Raw genomic sequence first — 15,440 nt, 5'->3', positions numbered from 1 at the left:
CAGGGAAAAACGGAAACCCTCGCTGAGTAACACCTCTCTCCCGCAGTCTCCGATCCATACGGATAGCCTGACTCATTGCCTCCTCCAATGAGCTGGGAGGTGGATGGAGAGCCAGAGCGTCCTTCAAGCAATCCAACAGTCCCTTCCTGAACAGACATCTCAGTGCGGAGTCGTCCCAGGACACCTCAGTGGACCATCGACGGAATTCGGAGCTGTACCATTCGGCTGAGTGCTTCCCTTGCCCCAGACCCAAAATAGTGTCCTCTGAAACCCTAACATGGTCCGGTTCATCATAGATAAGTCCTAGGGCCTCAAAGAACCTATCTACCGACATCTGTTCAGGGGCAGTAGGGGGCAATGAAAAAGCCCAGGATTGGGGACCCTCCCTAAGTAAGGAGATAACAATCCCCACCCGCTGAGTCTCATCCCCAGACGATCGGGGTCTAAGAGAAAACCATAATTTACAACTCTCCTTGAATATATGAAATTTATCTTTTTCGCCAGAAAATGTGTCAGGAAGTTTAACTGAGGGTTCAGGAGAGTGCAAAATAACATCTACAGAGTCACCTGGTGGACAAACAATATGAGAGGTGTTTCCCTGCATGGTCTTAATAGTCTCAGTCAGTTCTTTCTGTAAGTGGGTCTGAGACATGACAAGGGACTGATGATTCACAGAAAAGTCCTGCGCCATCTGCGTCAAACTGGACACTTGATCTGCCAAGTTATGCAGCAGATCCATGGCCAAAGAAAAAAAAGTGCAAAATCCCATTTAAATGTATTGGTTAGTGATAATGTAGTGAAACCTCCACCAGGGGGAGCTGGTGAGGGAAGAGAGGTTATACACTAAGAGCAGCAACCCTGAGCAACAGCACAGGTGCCACAGGTAACGAGAGAGAATAGTCAGACGGACCGAGTCAGAAACTAGCAGGAGCAGACGTACCAGAAGGAGCAGCAATACACGTAGTCAAAATACCAAAGCCGAGGGTCAGAAAGCCAAAACATGAGCACGGGGTCCAAAACATGAGACGAAATATGTGGTCGGGGTACAAGCCGGGGAGTCAGATGCCAGAGAGGGAACGTAACAGCAGAGACGAATACCAAGAGACGGGGTCAGAAATCAGTCCGGGTCATACACGTGAATATTAGTCAAAGGCAGGAGGAACACCAGGGTGCAAGGGTCAGAGGCTCTAAACTGGAAGCTTGAGCTATCACTAACACTGGTCAGCAGGCTGTGAGAGACTGAAATAGCCCAGCTAGCTCCAGAACGAGGCTGAGGAGATTAACTCCCACATGACCAGTCCGGAGTGAAGACAGCAGAAAATAAACTCCGGACTGGACCATGACAGTAAACTGTTATGTACAGGTGACACTCGTGGGAATTGCTGGGTTCTATTCCCTTATTCCTCAGCACCATTTAAAAACTTATCAGCGGTCTTTAAGGTGTTTATACAAACCACAATACTAATGTTACCATCATACAATGACCGCCTGGTGAAGTCATTGATTGTCATTTTTCTTCATCTGGCGCAGACCGCTATGACTTCTTCCAGTCAGGATTCGTCTCTATAAAGGTCACACCTCCAGTTGAAAGTAGTGATGGCTTCTACAGGCTCTCCTCATTGTCAGGTCCTCTGCAACCTTATGAGGAGCTATTGGACTGAAAAGAGCCCATATACTGTTCTTGTACATGGACCCTTTTTGACTATGTCCGACAGTGAATCCCAGACTAGAACAAATGTATATCTTTGTACCGTGTTAGCCAGTAGATAGAAAAATATTCAGAATTGAGAGTCCTCAGTGGTTGATACCTTTTAATGGCTAACTGAAAAGATGGTAACAAACAAGGTCTTAGGAGCAAATTCCTTAATTGATGTAAAAAGACATAAATCCATGTGACACATTCATTCCTGTATTGAGAGTGTCAAAGGTCATCATGAATTTGTACTCACAGACTCTTCTCTCTCTCTGAGATGTGAAGTTACCTTTCAATACCAGTAATTTCATGTCCATGGTGCTGTGATCAGGCATACAAAAATGTTTTGGGGGTCTGTAAGTGGGGGAGACAGGGCAAAAGCTTAGAACAAGGATGAATTCTCATCGCCACACAATAAGAGAAAAAAGAATGGATCTACCTGTGGCAAAACATTTTTGTATGATGGACCACAACACCATGGATATGAAATTACTGGTATTGAAAGGTAACTTCACATCTCAAAGAGAGAGAAGAGTCTGTGAGTACAAATTAATGATGACCTTTGACATTCTCAATGCAGGAATGAATGTGTCACATGGATTTATGTCTTTTTACGTCAATTAAGGAATTTGCTCCTAAGACCTTGTGGGGGCATCACAACACATTACCAGACCCCAATCAGAGGACAATAAAACTTTCACGCCTTATATATGAACTGGTCCAATATTTATGTCTATCTCTCTCCCATATTGATAATTCTGCTTCACGTCACTTGTCTTATCTATTGCATTTTTTATGTCCTGTTGTGTATAAATATGTGATTCTTCAGATGTTGTATTAGTCTAGCCTGATGAAGCAACCTGAGTAGTCTCGAAGGCTTGCAATTTGTCACCATCTTTTCAGGTAGCCATTAAAGGTATCAACCACTGAGGACTTTCAGTTCTGAAGAATAGAACAAAGTCAGTAAAGTATTTATTCTGGCAAAAAATGAGGACAAAAAAGATTGTGGTGTCGCTGTCAGGATCAAGACAAGGATGAACAGATGTAGAAGAACAGCAATAATTGCTTAACAAATAGCAACACAATTCAAAATCCTCAGGCTATAAAGTGCGGTGGGAAAGGTTGTCACTTTATATAAAATTATAAGTCTATAAAACAACTAATAAAGGAAGATGTGATTCGAGGAAATGACCCCCACTGGTGAGTATCAAAACCCGGACACACAAGAGAGGAACACATGAATTGTTTAGAATCAGTTTACAAAACAATTGAACATTATATATACAATCTCTAGATGAAAAAACAAATAATTGTGAAAAAAAGATAAAGTGCAGCAAGGCGGGACAAGGTGCAGATGGAGAGTTCGGCACTAATATCACCAGGACTTTACAGCGAGGTGGGACAAGGTGCAGATAGAGAGTTCAGTACTAATGTCATCAGGACATTACAGCGAGGTGGGACAAGGTGCAGATGGAGAGTTCGGCACTAATATCATCAGGACTTTACAGCGAGGTGGGACAAGGTGCAGATAGAGAGTTCAGCACTAGCGTCATCAGGACACTACAGCGAGGTGGAACAAGGTGCAGATGGAGAGTTCAGCACTAATATCATCAGAACATTACAGCGAGGTGGGACATGGTGCAGGTGGAGAGTTCAGTACTAATGTCATCAGGACATTACAGCGAGGTGGGACAAGGTGCAGATGGAGAGTTCAGTACTAATGTCATCAGGACATTACAGCGAGGTGGGACAAGGTGCAGATGGAGAGTTCAGCACTAATATCATCAGAACATTACAGCGAGGTGGGACAAGGTGCAGGTGGAGAGTTCAGTACTAATGTCATCAGGACATTACAGCGAGGTGGGACAAGGTGCAGATGGAGAGTTCAGTACTAATGTCATCAGGACATTACAGCGAGGTGGGACAAGGTGCAGATGGAGAGTTCAGTACTAATGTCATCAGGACATTACAGCGAGGTGGGACAAGGTGCAGGTGAGAGTTCAGTACTAATGTCATCAGGACACTACAGCGAGGTGGGACAAGGTGCAGGTGGAGAGTTCAGGACTAATGTCATCAGGACATTACAGCGAGGTGGGACAAGGCGCAGATGGAAGAGTTCGGCACTAGCGTCATCAGGACATTACAGCGAGGTGGGACAAGGTGCAGGTGGAGAGTTCAGTACTAATGTCATCAGGACTTTACAGCGAGGTGGGACAAGGTGCAGGTGGAGAGTTCGGTACTAATGTCATCAGGACATTACAGCGAGGTGGGACAAGGTGCAGATGGAGAGTTCAGCATTAATATCATCAGGACATTACAGCGAGGTGGGACAAGGTGCAGGTGGAGAGTTCAGGACTAATGTCATCAGGACATTACAGCGAGCTGGGACAAGGTGCAGATGAAAGAGTTCGGCACTAGCGTCATCAGGACATTACAGCGAGGTGGGACAAGGTGCAGATTGAGAGTTTGGCACTAGCGTCATCAGGACATTACAGCGAGGTGGGACAAGGTGCAGGTGGAGAGTTCAGCTCTAATATCATCAGGACATTACAGAGAGGTGGGACAAAGTGCAGGTGGAGAGTTCAGTACTAGCCATCAGGACATTACAGCGAGGTGGGGCAAGGTGCAGATGGAGAGTTCGGCACTAGCGTTATCAGGACATTACAGCGAGGTGGGACAAGGTGAAGATGGAGAGTTCAGCACTAATATCATCAGGACATTACAGCGAGGTGGGACAAGGTGCAGGTGGAGAGTTCAGTATTAATGTCATCAGGACTTTTCAGTGAGGTGGGGCAAAGTGCAGATGGAGAGTCCGGCACTAGCGTCATCAGGACATTACAGCGAGGTGGGACAAGGTGCAGATGAAGAGTTCAGTATTAATGTCATCAGGACTTTTCAGTGAGGTGGGGCAAAGTGCAGATGGAGAGTCCGGCACTAGCGTCATCAGGACATTACAGCGAGGTGGGACAAGGTGCAGATGGAGAGTTCGGCACTAATATCATCAGGACATTACAGCGAGGTGGGACAAGGTGCAGATGGAGAGTTCAGTACTAATGTCATCAGGACTTTACAGCGAGGTGGGACAAGGTGCAGGTGGAGAGTTCAGTACTAATGTCATCAGGACATTACAGCGAGGTGGGACAAGATGCAGATGGAGAGTTTGGCACTAGCGTCATCAGGACATTACAGCGAGGTGGGACAAGATGCAGATGGAGAGTTTGGCACTAGCGTCATCAGGACATTACAGCGAGGTGGGACAAGATGGAGATGGAGAGTTTGGCACTAGCGTTAGCAGGACATTATAGCGAGGTGGGAAAAGATGCAGATGGAGAGTCCAGCTCTAGCATCATCAGGACATTACAGCAAGGTGGGACAAGGTGCAGGTGGAGAGTTCAATACTTAAGTCATTAGGACATTACAGCAAGGGAGACAAGGTGCAGATGGAGAGTTCAGTACTAATGTCATCAGGACATTAAAGCGAGGTGGGACAAGGTGCAGGTGGAGAGTTCGGCACTAGCGTCATCAGGACATTACAGCGAGGTGGGACAAGATGCAGATGGAGAGTTTGGCACTAGCGTCATCAGGACATTACAGCGAGGTGGGACAAGGTGAAGATGGAGAGTTTGGCACTAGCGTTATCAGGACATTACAGCGAGGTGGGACAAGGTGAAGATGGAGAGTTCAGCACTAATATCATCAGGACATTACAGCGAGGTGGGACAAGGTGCAGGTGGAGAGTTCAGTATTAATGTCATCAGGACTTTTCAGTGAGGTGGGGCAAAGTGCAGATGGAGAGTCCGGCACTAGCGTCATCAGGACATTACAGCGAGGTGGGACAAGGTGCAGATGAAGAGTTCAGTATTAATGTCATCAGGACTTTTCAGTGAGGTGGGGCAAAGTGCAGATGGAGAGTCCGGCACTAGCGTCATCAGGACATTACAGCGAGGTGGGACAAGGTGCAGATGGAGAGTTCGGCACTAATATCATCAGGACATTACAGCGAGGTGGGACAAGGTGCAGATGGAGAGTTCAGTACTAATGTCATCAGGACTTTACAGCGAGGTGGGACAAGGTGCAGGTGGAGAGTTCAGTACTAATGTCATCAGGACATTACAGCGAGGTGGGACAAGATGCAGATGGAGAGTTTGGCACTAGCGTCATCAGGACATTACAGCGAGGTGGGACAAGATGCAGATGGAGAGTTTGGCACTAGCGTCATCAGGACATTACAGCGAGGTGGGACAAGATGGAGATGGAGAGTTTGGCACTAGCGTTAGCAGGACATTATAGCGAGGTGGGACAAGATGCAGATGGAGAGTCCAGCTCTAGCATCATCAGGACATTACAGCAAGGTGGGACAAGGTGCAGGTGGAGAGTTCAATACTTAAGTCATTAGGACATTACAGCAAGGGAGACAAGGTGCAGATGGAGAGTTCAGTACTAATGTCATCAGGACATTAAAGCGAGGTGGGACAAGGTGCAGGTGGAGAGTTCGGCACTAGCGTCATCAGGACATTACAGCGAGGTGGGACAAGATGCAGATGGAGAGTTTGGCACTAGCGTCATCAGGACATTACAGCGAGGTGGGACAAGGTGAAGATGGAGAGTTTGGCACTAGCGTTATCAGGACATTATAGCGAGGTGGGACAAGATCCAGATGGAGAGTCCAGCTCTAGCATCATCAGGACATTACAGCAAGGTGGGACAAGGTGCAGGTGGAGAGTTCGGCACTAGCGTCATCAGGACATTACAGCGAGGTGGGACAAGGTGCAGGTGGAGAGTTCAGTACTAGTGTCATCAGGACATTACAGCGAGGTGGGACAAGGTGCAGGTGGAGAGTTCGGCACTAGCATCATCAGAACATTACAGCGAGGTGGGACAAGGTGCAGGTGAAGAGTTCGGCACTAGTGTCATCAGGACATTACAGCGAGGTGGGACAAGGTGCAGGTGAAGAGTTCGGCACTAGCATCATCAGAACATTACAGCGAGGTGGGACAAGGTGCAGGTGAAGAGTTCGGCACTAGTGTCATCAGGACATTACAGCGAGGTGGGACAAGGTGCAGTTGGAGAGTTCGGCACTAGCGTCATCAGGACATTACAGCGAGGTGGGACATGGTGCAGGTGGAGAGTTCAATACTTAAGTTATTAGGACGTTACAGCAAGGGAGACAAGGTGCAGATGGAGAGTTTGGCACTAGCGTCATCAGGACATTACAGTGAGGTGGGACAAGGTGCAGTTGGAGAGTTCGGCACTAGTGGGTCGCCCTCCCAGGGCTTTGGGGTACTCGGTACCGGGCCCGTGTCAGCGGGATGTGTCACAGTTGCGGTGACCCGGTCCATGGCCCTGGGCGCCCAAGTAATGGGGAATTGAAATGGTGGAATGTAGTTAATGGAATAGTTCGTGACGCCACCTGTGGTGCTCTGCAAGTGAGGTGTTAGGCCGATGCTGCATGCAGATCCTCTGGGATAGATGGTGTGGTGCAGCAGTGATGTTTTAGCCCTCCACAGGCAGGGCTGTTGTCCCAGGGCAGAGTAGGTGAGGTGACAGTCAGATGGTGTAGTGTCCGGCGCAGGGGATGTAGCAGTGCCAGGCAGGCGGACGCCGGAAGGAATAGAGGACACCAGGGCATGTAGTTCCAAAGCTTTACTCACGGTCTGTAGTGCCCGCTTCTGTGCCGTGTCCTCCGGGTCAGGGACTCAGTCAACCTCCAGGCAAGATGGAATGCTCCCTTCCAACACTCTGCCAACTTATGTGCCTTTTCTGCTCTGCTACACTCCAAGCAGGGAGCCACAATGTGGCTTTGCTGAACTACTGTTTTGTGTGGGATGCAGGTGTTGGAGCGTGGTCAGGAGCCTCCAATCTACCTGAATGGTGGGGTACCACACCTCAGGAGGAGGTGCAGTACCTCTGTGGCAACTGAATCCTCAGGGGCGCCACATTAATGTCATCAGGAGGTGGGACAAGATGCAGATAGAGAGTTCGGCACTAGTGTCATGAGGACGTTACAGCGAGGTGGGACAAGGTGCAGGTGAAGAGTTCGGCACTAGCGTCATCAGGACATTACAGCGAGGTGGGACATGGTGCAGGTGGAGAGTTCAGTACTAGTGTTGAGCATTCCGATACTGCAAATATCGGGTATTGGCCGATATTCACTGTATCGGAGTTCCGATACTGAGTTCCGATATTTTTACAATATCGAATACCGGAATCGGAAGTTCCCATAATGCAATGAGCCAGTTGTGTTAGCCATGTTAACTAATGGCATGGCAGTGATTGGCTGCTGAAATGATGTCATCATGATGCCCTGTCTGTGCGGGCCTCTCGGGGGTCTGTATGGGCCTGCCGGGGGTCTGTGCGGGCTTGCCGGGGGTCTGTGCGGGCCTGCCAGGGGTCTGTGCGGGCCTGCCGGGGGTTGTGTGTGTGTACAGGCATCGTCCGATGGGACTACAAGTCCCATCGGGCGATGCCTGCTACACTGACAGTGATTGACACATTAGGCAATGATGGGACAGTAGTAGTCCCATCATCCGGCTAATGTGCTGAAAGTTAAAAAAAAAAAAAAAAAAAACATACATACTACATACATACAACATACATACATACTACATTCATACAACATATTGTGAGGTAGGGCAATGGAAATGCTTATACGGCTGTCCTGGGACACCCACACAGCGCCCCCTAGCGGACTCAGCGGTCACTGCACCACATACCTCCCCCCTATGTTCAAACCTGTGGGGTTGAACACACAGCATAACCCCCGGCTCTCGAGACTGGGCACTCACTACACCTTGCCCACCAGGTCGAGAGAACCGTCTCCATTTGTCATACGGACTCATCTCTACGTTAGGCCTCCCCCGCTCCCAGCGGTCATAATACCGGTCATTGTCTTTGACCCCCCAGTCACGGTTTGTCTGCGTCATCAGACACTCTCTAGTCTCCATCTGTCTGCAGTACGCTTCATCACCTGATCTTTCTCTCACTGACCATCTCTCTCGGTTGGTGCGGTCATAAGTCTTAGTAGAGCCGGCTGTCTGGTCTGTCTGACTCAGTCAGCATCTCACAGGAACTATGGTCTTTCAACGTCATCCTGCCAGTCGAACTACCACTTGCTGACACTCTTTACATTCAACACATTAGCCGGATGATGGGACTGCTACTGTCCCATCATTGGCTAATGAGTCAATCATTGTCATGGTAGCAGGCATCGCCCGATGGGACTTGTAGTCCCATCGGACGATGCCTGCACACACACACACACACAACCCCCAGCAGGCCCGTACAGACTCCCGGCAGCCGGCACAGACCCCCCGGCAGGCCCGTAAAGACCCCGCCCGCACACACACACGCACAGTCTCCGCCCACGCACTTCCCGCACTCTTCCCCCCTCCCGAACTGGATGTGCAAGGAAAGAAAGGGTTTATTTTCATTCCGATATTTGTGCCCCATTGACTTGCATGGGTTTCTGGTATCGGAATCGGCGATACCCAATATTTTTGGGGTATCGGTCCAATCCAATCTGATCCGATATTTCCCGATATCGGAAGGTATCGCTCAACACTATTCAGTACTACTGTCATCAGGACATTACTGTGCTTGTGCTGCCTCGAGCAGTGATGGTTTTTGTGTGAGATCTCGTTACAGAAAGCAGATCACTGAAGAAGGGTGAGCCGGACGTCTTCTCATGTAAAGAAACAGAACCCTAATTCTAGCTGTAACCATCTCCCTGATGTTTTCTAATTGGAAAACATTTAGGAAAAATCTCTTCAGACTCCCGGACCCTGATATTACGGACCCCTCACTACTCACCGAGCTGAGCGAAGATGACTCCATATTCTCTGTCATCCATTGTCATGCAGCCTCTGTTATCCACCAGGGTGATGTTCTCTGTCAGCTTATATGGGGTCCTCTCTCTTGTCACTATGTTAGCGCTGGCCTTTGCACAGTTCTGGAACTCACAATCTTCCCAGACGTAGATGCAGGTGTTAATGAACGATGACTTCCCTTGACCTATAAAACCAAACAGTTGGATGAGGATGTGGTGGAAGCCTTGGTTTCCTTTCTTACATTGATCAAAGCTGAAGTCTTTGATAAAACATCTCATCTCATCGCTGTCCATGTCTTCTCCTCAGATCGCTTTTTTTCTTAGTGAAGGACTGAAAGGAGCCAAAGTCTGTCTGATATTATATTTCAAGACACTTTTATCTTCTTTCTTGATCAGCATGAACTATCGTTACAGCCATGATTGTCCCTTCACTTCCTCATACCTGGAAGGCTCAGAGGTTACAGATCACCTTCTGCAAAACTAATCTTATTAATATCCATATTGATCAAATATGTTATTGAGGAAAGAAGAGAGGAAAAAAGGAAAAGACTGACAAATATTGACATTTATACCCAGTATTGTAAGTATTGTAGATATAACTAATATTCTCATGATACTTCTAAGGATGTCACTACAAGCTGTACTCCATGTTGTACTCCATAGACGTGTGTCTTCTCTCCACCTTCAGAATATTAAGTGACAAACCCTTGAAATGACCAGTACTTCTGTTCCATAATCCTCACTTTATGAGGTGACTCCTGATCCTTCTGATATTTCTCCCCCATTCTGTGGGAAGATTGAAGCAGACTGAAGCAAGAGCCTCGTACAAGTAGCGCCATTATTATTGGCCTGTCTCTCCACCACTAAAAGTTGCTGCATTACATTATTGTTCCTCTGTGCTGGGATCATCTATGGTGGGCAAACAAGTATTACTCAGCTCTAATTATATATAGTGTCAATCTTATATTGAGGATCGAAGCATGGCTTCATGAGGAATTGAAGGAAGAAAAGCCAGCATTCAATTAAGCTCCACATGACCCCAATGAAGCTTGTACCCCCTGCTTCATACAGGTAATTAAAGTGGGTCATCTGATGGATAGTAGGTACGAAGTCCAGGCACAGCTGGGATAAGAATTTGGGAAGCGACAGATTTATGGACTGTGGAGATGACTTATGGCCCTTGCCTCCATATGTACAGGCTGCTGTGAGCCCGGACACCAGCTATGAATATTGTTTTGTTGTGAATTGCGTGGATCCTACAATTATGGCAAACACAATTTCTGTGTTGTGACAAAGTGGATAACAAAACGCTTTGACTTACATCACTATGCAGTCAGTCTCAAATTAAAATCTGATAGCTGGATGACAGTATATATGTCATATTTCTTATCTATGAAAAGCTAAAATCATAATAAGAAATATGATATTAATATCTCCTACCTGGGACCTCCAGAGGTGAAGATATCCTGAAAATTGTACATCTCTGAATTTTTGGGACACCAGTCACATCCCATGACCGGCCCCTATATGATGAGAGGTATGTGGGAATGGTTTTTATCTAATAACAGCAGGGTTTGAGTTTTTGTGATTGTCAGTCCTGAAAGACCTAGTTTTCTGTGGTTCTGTTCGAGTATCTTCTGTAAATTTCATGAGATTTGCCCATTCAAGTCAGAGCTACAGTATAGCATCAGATTTTTACAGATACATTGTGATTCAGTAGCATGAGAAACTGTAAATGGTCTTTTAAAAAATCAATAGCTGCTGCATAACAAAACAGATTGTATACAGATGGCAAATGAAAAAACAAAATAGTTCTAGTTTTCTGGATGAGACCCCAATGATTTTTTATATGATGGTGTGAACCTGCCCTTACTGTGACATGATACAGTTGAAGTGAAGCGTCGTCCATCTGTGGTAGGGGCCGGGATTCGGGGGTGGACCATTGCTTACCAGATGAGGCAAAGATGAGACGGAGACAGCTTCCACTTGTAACAGTTCCAGATTTATTTGTCGTCCTCCTGACGACCACCAAACACGCATCGCAGCTTCTTTACACCACTGTATCGACAGGCCCGGGTACCTATTCTTCAGCTCCAGTCTGTGAGGTACTCCTGGGGTCGACCCGCTAGACCGTGGCAACGAACCTCCCGGGGGCGAGCTGACCAGGTGGACCACCCCCTATACAGGAAGTGTTTGGGGCAAGCCCACGGGTAACTATTAACACAGCAGCTGGTACCCAGGGGATGTATCGACAGACAGACAGGTAGATCCGAGTTGGGGACACAGGACTGACGGGTTCGGCTTGGAGACACAGCACAGGCGGGCACGGCTTGGAGACACAGGACAGACGGGCACGGCTTGGAGACACAGGACAGACGGGCACGGCTTGGAGACACAGGACAGACGGGCACGACTTGGAGACACAGGACAGATGGGCACGGCTTGGACGGGGCACGACCACGGACCTCCCGAGCCTAGGAGAGAGGATAATGGAAGAGGCGAATGAGCAACGGACGGACAGGACGCAGGGGCGTACATAGAGAGCGGCCAGAATCACTAAGGAAGCGCAGTGATAATCAGGCACCGCCAGCAGGAAGAGGCGGCCTGATATAGGGGAAGTAGGAGGCCTTCCGGGTCGTGACCTCCTAGTGGAGGAGAGGAAGACGCGCGTCCTCAGGAGGAGGAGGAGGCGCGCGTGTGCCCGGGCATTAGTGTGTGCGCGCGCCCGCCGAGGAGGAGGGGCGGGAGCGCGCACCCGGCGCAGTCCAGAAGACCGGACGGAGGCGATCGCCGGACGGAGGAGAGGAGCCGGGAGAGACCGCGGAGAAGCCCGCGGCAGCTGGCGCCGAGGCGAGGAGGCCACCGGCGAGCGGGTAAGCTGCGGCCGGGAGGAGGCAAAGGGAGGAGTGTGCGGCAGCCGCCGCGTGACAGTGTCGCAGTAACACACCTCGCGGATCTTTCACTGGGGGCTGTCCTAGACCAATCTACCCCCAGCGCTTCACCTGCCCGAGGTCATCTTCCAATCGGTACCCCCGGGGCCTCGTCTGTCTTGCGGTACGTCGAGTCAGGGTCTCCCCCCTGGCTGCCTCTTCTCCTTGCCTGTCCTGCAGTCCGTCGGGTCAGGGCCACCCCCCTGACTGTCTCTCCTTTGTCCGTCCCCCTGGCCGAGCTCTTCTCACTTTCTCCGTCTTCTTCTGAGCTCCTCCCGGGACTAAACTCTCCTGGAGCCCGCCTTCTTCTGTTTATCCCCTCTCTCACAGGCGAATTTCCCACCTGGGCTCCTATCTCCCCGCCCCCCATGACTAAGCGGATTCTTAAGCCCTAAACTGATGTTAAGTCCTGTACTACTCTCCCCTGCCATCTTCTGGTCATTTCACGGTAATGCACTCCCTTTTCTGTCTTTCCCTGCTGTTACCTTTCTAACCTGTCAATCTCTGTCACTAGTGCACAAACCGTCCCCTCCTTCTACCAGTCACGTCTGTCCATCAAGTCACCTTCTCCACACTCCTCCACCCTTTCTCCATTGTCGTCCCGACAATCATACGTCCTACCTATGTCGTTCTGAATCTTATCCACAGTCTGTTGTCGGACCGGTCGTTGGGCCACACCCGCCACGGGGACCGAACTAAACCAGGAGCACCATGCGGCGAGCAGCCTACTGCTACCCGCCAGCGCGCACGCCACGTGACAACTTCTTTCGGGTTGGCGAGGTCCACCCGGACTACTCTACGGCGTCTACCTCCCACTGCTCTCCCCTTCCACTACTTTCAACCATTTCTTCCTTTTTGGGGTCTCCGTGGTGTCGGGGATCTGACTTGGGACCACTGTCTGGTTCAATATCTCTCATCTCCTCGTCCTTCACTAAAAGAGTCATGGTCGGCGTCTTCGTCACAACTACCTCGTACCCGGAACCTGTTACATACATTTTTTTTTTAACACATTACTCACTAGATCAACTCTTAACGTATGTTACACACTACTCACTAAATCAACTCTAAACATACTGTTACTCTTACTTTAATAACATTAGGAGTTACCCAACTGGAGTAACCCCTTTTTCCTTTTTTTCTGTTTTTCTCTCTTTTTTTTTTCCTTTTTCAAACACATTAACACATTTTTCTTTTCCACAACATTTCCCATACAGCTTTCCTAAAATAAAGACTCCCCCTCCCTTTAATGTTAATACTCCCTTTTTCGCATCCCCGCTATGTCAGGCAAAACCAAATTCAACAATTATAAAAAACATTTTTCCTTTAACCTGGACGCAAACTGTCCTCATGGTCTGCACAACGGTGCAGCAAAGTCCTGACAGTCCGGGCCACCTCCTGATAGCCGGTAGCAGGGGGCCCCACAGCTGTGGAGCTCCCGGGATGTCTCGACTGTTCCTGAGCCCCGACTGTTCTTTTTGCCCAGGGCTCAGGGGTCATCTCCCTCCTGAGAGATGAGTCAAAAGGGGTAGAAGGGGCCGAAAGTGGTTCCACGGCCCGCGTTCCGCGCCAGTTCTCCGCTTGGGAACCAGCAGCCCACCACCGGTGGTGGCGTGGACGCTCTCATTTCTGCCGACGTGGTGGCTTCGCTCCGTCCGGCCCCCAGCTCCTGCAGCTCCAACCGCAGGAGAGGGACCGGGGTCGTTGACCGATGAGAAGTGGAGCGGCGAAGCTGGGGCCTGCTAGCGTGGTTAGCAGACAGCTCTGCAGAGGCGGCAGAGCCCGATGACCTGGCCGAAGCCGCAATCCGGAGCAGCCGGGGACCTTGATGGGCAGGACGCAGCCGCGCTATGGTGTGCGGCAGAGGCGGACGCGGACATTGGTGAGCAGGCCGCAACTGGAACCATGAGCGAGGCAGAGGCGGCCGCGAGTGCCGCCGGGTAGGCCGCGGCCGGTGCCGCAATCAAACCAGGGGCGGCCACGGAGCAGGCCGCAACCGGAATTGCAGACGGGGCCGGAGTAGCGGCCGGCTTCATGGACGGGGCCACTGCTGAAAGGGGGAACGCAGCAGTGTCGGCCGCGGGCTGGCTCGACACAGGCGGGGTGGTTCGGGGACGTGGCAGTTCCGCACTGGCGACACCGGACATGGTGCCGCCAGGCGGGGTGGTTCGGGGACGTGGCAGTTCCGCACCGGCGACACTGGACATGGCGCCGCCGGGTGGGGTGGTTCGGGGACGGGAGCAGGGGCATCCATCAGCCCGGCGGAGGTCGCCGAGTCCTCCGCGGCCGAGCCTCCAGGAGCACAGGAGGCCGCGCGGTGCGGCCGGGTGGTTGGGGCCGCTTGCGGAGCCGCCGGCAGAGCCGGGGGAACTCTCACCTTCCCCAGCGCTTTGGCCTCCGACACGTCATCCCGCGGCTCCTCCCGCAGCCTCCGTTCTTCACCCCGCCGTCCGGCGGGGCTAGCCTCCAGGCTGGGGGATCCCACGGGGAGGCTCCCTGGCAATGTCTTCAGCGGCCGCTCCCGCGGCCCCGCAGTCGCTCCTCTTCTCCGCCCGTTGTCTGGCTTTCGTACTGTAGGGAAGGTGACCTGACGGACGGACGGATTAGTCAGAGTGAAGAAAGATAGGTTTGCACAGTGTAGGTAGGAGTCAGTGATTACAGTGGGGAAACAACTAGGAAAGTGTAGTGGACGTGCAGTACCTTGGGATGACCATTAGATGGCAGGGTGGAGTGTGAGCAAAGGACTTTACAGCAGCTTAGGGCTTTAGAAACCGTTGGTCATGGGGGGCGTGGTGACAGTTAGTGACAGTTTCAAGGAACCGGGGAAGTTATAAATTCTGAGGGAGGGTTCCAGAAGATTCCAGTCCCCAGGGGGAGCCCAGGTGACAGGAGGACTTCGCCAGTCTGTGTGTCCTGAGGAGAATCCGACCAAGGGGACTGAGGAGAGGAAACGTCAGGGGGTGGTCCTGACAGAAAGATACCGCAGAAGAGACGA

At 50.4% G+C, this 15,440-nt stretch overlaps 1 protein-coding gene across 1 annotated transcript in view; it reads right to left on the bottom strand.

Moving 5' to 3' along the window:
- LOC141073163 (uncharacterized) overlaps positions 1-9,838 on the bottom strand; it is a 35,541-nt gene extending 25,703 nt beyond the window's left edge. The window contains exon 1 of the mRNA XM_073560549.1: positions 9,503-9,838. Within this exon, the coding sequence (XP_073416650.1) occupies positions 9,503-9,812 (310 nt within the window). The 5' untranslated portion in view covers positions 9,813-9,838. The remainder of the gene's footprint in view (positions 1-9,502) is intronic.
- Positions 9,839-15,440: the final 5,602 nt, after the last annotated feature.

This window comes from Dendrobates tinctorius, unplaced genomic scaffold (assembly GCF_039654945.1).
Source record: "Dendrobates tinctorius isolate UK_male_01 unplaced genomic scaffold, ASM3965494v1 ptg000297l, whole genome shotgun sequence".
Taxonomy (NCBI): Eukaryota; Metazoa; Chordata; class Amphibia; order Anura; family Dendrobatidae; genus Dendrobates; species Dendrobates tinctorius.
The sequence above is the reverse complement of the archived record's forward strand: the minus strand, read 5'-3'. Positions and strand labels throughout refer to the sequence as shown.